We start from the raw sequence: 6,330 nt of genomic DNA, 5'->3' as shown, positions 1-6,330 counted from the left end.
CAGTGGCACGATCTCAGCTCACTGCAATCTCTGCTTCCCGGGTTCAAGGATTCTCTTGTCTCAGCCTCCCGAGGAGCTGGGATTATAGGTGTATGCCACCATACCTGGCGTATTTTTACTAGAGATGGGGTTTCACCATGTTGGCCAGGCTGGTCTTGAACTCCGACCTCAGGTGATCCGCCCGCCTCGGCCTCCTAAAGTGCTGGGATTATAGACATGAGCCACCATGCCCGGCCACCACACTATTTTAATATTATGTAACTTAAGTGTTTTCATTTACAATATGACAATTCTTCCCTACTTGTCATATTTTTCCAAATTGTCTCAGCAATTCTTGGACTTTTCCACATGCATTTTAGAATCTTTTTTTTAGATCATATAAAATGTGTTTCATTTTTTTGAGACAGGGTCTCACTCTGTTGCTCAGGCTGGCACGATCATGGCTCACTACAGCCTCTGCCTTTCAAGGCTCAGGTGATCCTCCTGCCTCAGCCGCTTGAGTAGTTGGGACAACAGGTGTGCACCACCACACCTGGCTACTTTTTGTATTTTTACTAGGGATGGAGTTTCACCATGTTGCCCAAGTTGGTCTTGAATTCCTGGGCTCAAGCAATCTCCCCGCCTTGGCCTCCCAAAGTGCTGGGATTACAGGAGTGAACCACTGCACCCAGCTGAAATGTGGTATATTTTACTTGTGTTTCATTTACTTTATAGATTAACTTGGAGAAAATTGGCTGATTGGCTTTTTAAATTTTTTAAAAAATTTTTATTGAAAAAAAGTAGAGACAGGGTCTTGCTATGTTGCCCAGGCTGGTCTTGAACTCTTGGGCTCAAGCAGTCTGCCCACCTTGGCCTCCCAAAGTTCTGGGATTACAGGTGTGAGCCACCACATGGGGGAAGGGGCCATGAGCTACAGAACAATTTTCCCCCTAGTGTTTACAGAAGGAATGCAACCCTGCCAATGCTTTTTTTTTTTTTTTTGAGATAGAGTCTCGCCCTGTTGTCCAGGCTGGAGTGCAGTGATGAGATCTTGGCTCACTGTAGCCTCAACCTCGTGGACTCAAGTGATCCTCCTGCTTCAGCCTCCCAAATAGCTGGGACTACAGCTGTGCACCACCATACCCAGCTAAAAAATTTTAATTGTGTTTTTTTTTTTGTAGAGACGGGGTCTCACTCTGTTGCCCAGGCTGGTCTCAAACTCTTGGCCTCAAGTGATCCTCCTGCCTCAGCCTCTCAAAGTGCTGGGATTACAGGGGTGAACCACTGTGCTCAGCCTCTGCCAACACCTTGGGATTAGCTTGGTGAGATGGTGTCTAACTTCTGGTCTCCAGAATTGCACAATAAATTTTTGTTGTTTTAAGGCAAAAATAAATCTCATGTTTCCTGTAACTCACCAATCCCATTTTGAGCAATTTATCCTACAGAAATAGCCACAGTAGTATCCAACTGTTTACTCAAGAGAATTAATCATAGGACTGTGTACCGTGGGGTGAGGAGGGAACAAGAAATTCTTTGGTCTTGGTAGAGATGATGGTGCTAGCCAGAAAATGGAAGATTCATCCAGGCATGAAAAAAAAAAGTTAAGTGCTTGCTCACTTCTATAGCACATATACTATAACTGGAACGGCCAGCATGGCCCCTGTGCGAGGATAAACACACATTTGTGAAGCATTCCATAGGGTGGGGTCGTCTCTCTCCTATTTTGAATATTTATGGTTACTTTATCCATCATCCCTCTGACCTACCCTTCCGTCTCCCATTTCCATATTTTTTTTCCAGACGGGGTCTCATCCTGTTGCCCAGGCTGGAGTGCAGTGGTGTTATCAGAGCTCACTGCAGCCTTAACCTCCTGGGCTCAAGTGATTCTCCCACCTCAGTCTCCCTAGTAGCTGGGACTACAGGTATGCACCACTATGCCTGGCTAATTATTATTATTATTATTATTGAGACATGGTCTCGCTCTGTCACCCAGGCTGCAGTGCAGTGGTGCCATCTTGGCTCACTGCAGCCTCTGCCTCCCAGGTTCAAGTGATTCTTGTGCCTCAGCCTCCCAAGTAACTGGGACTACAGGCACCTGTCACCACGCCTGGCTAATTTTTTTTTTTTTTTTTAGTATAGTCGAGGTTTCACCATGTTGGCCGGGCTGGTATCAAACTCCAAGTGATCCACCTGCCTTGGTCTCCCAAAGTGCTGGGAATATAGGCATGAGCCACCACGCCCAGCCTATTATTTTTAATTTTTCTTTTTGGAGACAGGGTCTCACCATGTTGCCCACATTGGTCTTGAACTCTTGGTCTCCCGAAGTGAAACAACGTAAGTTGCCTTACAAGAAACTTTACATTCAAACACTTCGATGTGTAAACTTCTAGAGTAAGCATTGCCATGAGACAGTTGAATTAGGGGCCATTTTCACGATCTTCTGTGCCATCTTGTATATTTCAGATTTTTCTAAGTGAGCATAAATTACTTCTAAATGTGAAAAAGTTTATTAAAAAACCACCCTCATGGCCGGGCGCGGTGGCTCAAGCCTGTAATCCCAGCACTTTGGGAGGCCGAGACGGGCGGATCACGAGGTCAGGAGATCGAGACCATCCTGGTTAATACGGTGAAACCCCGTCTCTACTAAAAATACAAAAAACTAGCCGGGCGAGGTGGCGGGCGCCTGTAGTCCCAGCTACTTGGGAGGCTGAGGCAGGAGAATGGTGGGAACCCGGGAGGCAGAGCTTGCAGTGAGCCGAGATCACGCCACTGCACTCCAGCCTGGGCGACAGAGCGAGACTCCGTCTCAAAAACAAACAAACAAACAAACAAACAAACAAAAACCACCCTCACCCCCTGCAGCGTTTCCTGCCTGCATGATCTGGCCCTTTCACAGCCTTCTATACCCTGGCTCTCCCTTCTGGGGCTGAGGCCTGGCTGGAGCCCCTGGGTACTGCTCTGTCCTCTTCCTCTCTGTCCCCAGCACAGCTCTCGCCTCCTGCTTGCTCACAGATCACCCACCCACAGCTCCATCTCCAAACTGGCCCTGCTTTCAGAGGCCTGAGCACGGGAGCAATGGGTTAGAAGGTCCTCAGAAAAGGGGATGGGGAAGATAGGCCTCTGAGGAGAGCCTTGCTCTTGCAGCTTCAGGCTGCAGCAGTGTTCCTGCCCCCTGTCCCAGGGAGCCCCTCCTGGGGTAACCACAGTTGCAGCTCCCCTCAATATCCACCTGTAACTTGTGCATAAACCAGCAGCTGGCGAGGGCTCCTTCCGAGAGGGCACCTGTTTTCTGAAACCATCCCCTGTGAAAATGCCCCTTGTTTTCAGAGTAGGAAGGAGAGTGCTGAATCAAGGGGCCCAAGGATTCCCCATTGCAATCCCCAGAAGCCGTGAACATCTCATACAGCAAAAAGGATCCTGCAGGTGTGACTAAGCGTGCAGGTAGGGGACAAGGTATGATGAGGGTCCTTAAGAGAAGGAGACCAAAAGATCGACTGGTGCCAGAGAGCTGGCAGCCTAGGCAGCCTAAAGAAGACGTGACCACTCATGGCTGGCTTTGAAGACGGAGGAAGGGACCAAGAAAAAACAAAAGGAACGTGGGCTGACTAGAAGATGGAAAAGGCAACAAAACAGATGATTCTCTCCTAGAGCCTTCAAGAGGAACCAGTCCTGTTAAAACCTTGATTTTAGCCCAGTGGGACCCATGTCAGAGTTCTGACCTTCAGACTATGAGAATAAATCTGTTGTTTCAAGCTGCCAAATTTGTTAAAGCAGCAACGAGAAACTAATACAGTGCACTGGCGAGTCCCCAGTGACTGCCCAGAGATCCGGTGCTTCCCAGGGAGCTGACCCTTTGCCCTCCTGCTGCACGACCAGCTAACTATGGAGGGTGCGACCTGACCTGGAAGTAACCATGGCCTTGGCAACACCTGCTTGCAGCCCCTCTTCTCAGAGGTCCCCCTTGTCCAGCCGTGCTTGGAAAGGAAATCCCCTTTGTGTCTACTCAAGCTGGGACTGATGAGTTCCAAGGCCAGTGAGGCTGGTGAGTGATGTGGACGGCTAAGGAGCAAGGGAGGCTGGGGACCTGGGTTCTGGGGCAACAGAGGTTTGGCCATTCTGGGACCAACTGCCCTGTGGCTCCAGCTACTGGGCAGAGACAGCAAACTGCCTATTTCCCAACCAGCAGAAGCCAGAAATCAGGATTCTTATTCAGAAACTCTGTATTATGAAAGTGGAATTTATGTTAAAATTCTCACACACACGGAGCAGGAGAAATGGAAGCCAACTGGGCTTTCCAGGGTCTTCTGCCCTCCACACTGAAACCTCAGGCCCAGCCTCTGCACAGAGGGGTGGGAAGGCACAGTTTGTGAACACCCACCTGAGGCAAGGAGGTCCCAGAGAGGGAGTGTTGTCATCCCAGGGCCATGTCGCGGGGAGGGAGGGAGCCTGGTGCTTGGCAGTCACCCCACAGGCACTGGTCACCCACAGAAAGGAACTCAGACCTCCCTCCAGGAGGCGGGGGCAAGGAGGGAGGGAGCAGCTCCTTTTCCTTGCACCCAGGTCTTTTGGGGGAGACCAGACCAGGGGCAGGGAACTGGCTTAGGACCCCCTGTTCACTCCGGCATCCCCTTCTGCCTCCAGAGTCTTCTACTGGTGCCCCAGAGGCTGCATCCAGGCCGCGAGAACAGCGAGGCCCCGAGTGACTGCGCCATGTGGCTGCTCATGGAGCCTCCGGCCGGTGGCCCTTGCGGTGGATGACCAGCTGCGACTTCCAGTCGAAGGCGCGGCCACAGTCACTGCAGAAGTGGCGCCGCTGGCCCGTGTGGCCCTTGCGATGGATGACCAGCTGCGACTTCCAGCTGAAGCTGCACCCGCACTCCTCACATGGGTAGCTCCGGGGGCCTGCGAGTGAATGTCGGGGATGGCGCGGAAAGGCCAGCTCCCCTTGCGGTGGCTTCTCTGTGCCTTCCCCGGCGGCTAGCCCTGGGGACTGCGCACCTGGCCCACTCGTGTGTGTCCGGTGGTGGATGACGAACACTGACTTCCAGTCAAAGCCGCGGCCACACTGCTCGCACGTGTAGGGCTTCCTAGGGGTGGTACCCGGCTCCAGTCTCGTCTCTGTGGGTGTGGGCTGAGTGGGCACTGGTGGTGTCCCTGGGCGCGCAGTGGGGGCAGGAGTGGTGGCCTCAGGCAGGCCCTCCCAGGCTGCAGGCCCTGGGCCCTGGGGCGGCTGGGCCTCTGGGCAGCCGGGTGGACCCTCACTCTCATTTCCTGGGGGCAGGGGCAAAGCAGGTGAGTTCCGGCACTTGGCACCCCCCTCCCTCAGGCTTGTGGCTGTGGCACAAGCTCCCATCCCCCCAAGAGTGGGTGGCTCAGGTCCCACCCATACAGGAGGGGTGATTCAGGCTGGATGGTGTGGGGCACTCACCTGAGCGCAGGCTTCTGCAGACGCCTGTCCCCATGAGCAGCATCCCCAGCTCTGACTGGGCCTGTGCCTCTGGCTGGTGGGGCGGTAACCCTGCCCGGGTGGGGGGCACAGTTAGGCGCAGGTTTTGCATGAAGGAGGGGTGGGGTGGGTTCTAGCAGGAGACAGGGTGTTCCTTTGGAAGGTGGGAGAGCTGGGTAGGGCTGGTAACAGAGAGTCCCTGCCCAGCTAGGGTGGGTGCAGGCCCCAGGAACAGGGGCGGGGTGGGGCTGGCTGGTCCTCACCCAGGGAGACCACTGTGCCGTACTTCTCCAGCATCGTATCCCAGTACAGTTCCTTCTGTGACCGGTCCAGCAGCCCCCACTCCTCCTGCGGATGTGGCCCATCACTGTAGGTGTCGTTCTACTCCTCCCCTGCCCTATCTGGTTCACATTCTTACTACCCGGGGGAGTCAGTAGGTTACCTATCCCTCATCTGCCCCTCCTGCTGAGAATGATCTCGAGGTGGGTGTTTGTTAAGTGCTAGGGTCCTCTTTCAGATCACCTGACCAGTGCGGCTGCTAGCTCTCATCCCCCTCCACTACCCGACCCTGCTGAGAGGGAGGGCCTGGCAGCATTACAGGGACCTGAGTGAGTTTATCAAGGAATGAACTCCCTGCTTGGGGGTCAGCCCTCCTTGCTTCCTGAGTCCCACCATCTGGGGCTTTGCTGGGTTGGGAAAATCATCCTGAGGGACAAGCTGTGGCAAGTCCAGGCGCAGGAAGGTGGCAGCTGTGAGGAGCCACAGCCAGAGATGGTGCTGGCTGGACGTGAGGACACTGTGGGAAGTGCAGCCTACCCACCCTGGCTCACTTTCTGATTGTGCCATGGGGCTGTGGAGGGAGCCTGGAAGGACTTCTCAGCCTTGAAACACATCTCAACCAGCAA

General features: G+C 53.5%; 1 protein-coding gene across 6 annotated transcripts in view; it reads right to left on the bottom strand.

The window, feature by feature from the left end:
- Positions 1–4,181: 4,181 nt before the first annotated feature.
- ZNF446 (zinc finger protein 446) overlaps positions 4,182–6,330 on the bottom strand; it is an 8,560-nt gene continuing 6,411 nt past the window's right edge. For all 6 annotated transcript variants that reach the window (XM_031659358.1, XM_017952786.3, XM_009195539.4 and 3 more), the window contains 3 exons: positions 5,689–5,773; positions 5,408–5,497; positions 4,182–5,250 (listed from right to left, as the gene is read on the bottom strand). In XM_031659358.1, coding sequence (XP_031515218.1) covers positions 4,700–5,250; positions 5,408–5,497; positions 5,689–5,773 — 726 coding nt within the window. In that variant the 3' untranslated portion in view covers positions 4,182–4,699. The remainder of the gene's footprint in view (positions 5,251–5,407; positions 5,498–5,688; positions 5,774–6,330) is intronic.

This window comes from Papio anubis, chromosome 20 (genome assembly GCF_008728515.1).
Source record: "Papio anubis isolate 15944 chromosome 20, Panubis1.0, whole genome shotgun sequence".
NCBI classification, from domain to species: domain Eukaryota; kingdom Metazoa; phylum Chordata; class Mammalia; order Primates; family Cercopithecidae; genus Papio; species Papio anubis.
This window is presented reverse-complemented; position numbering and strand designations above follow the sequence as displayed.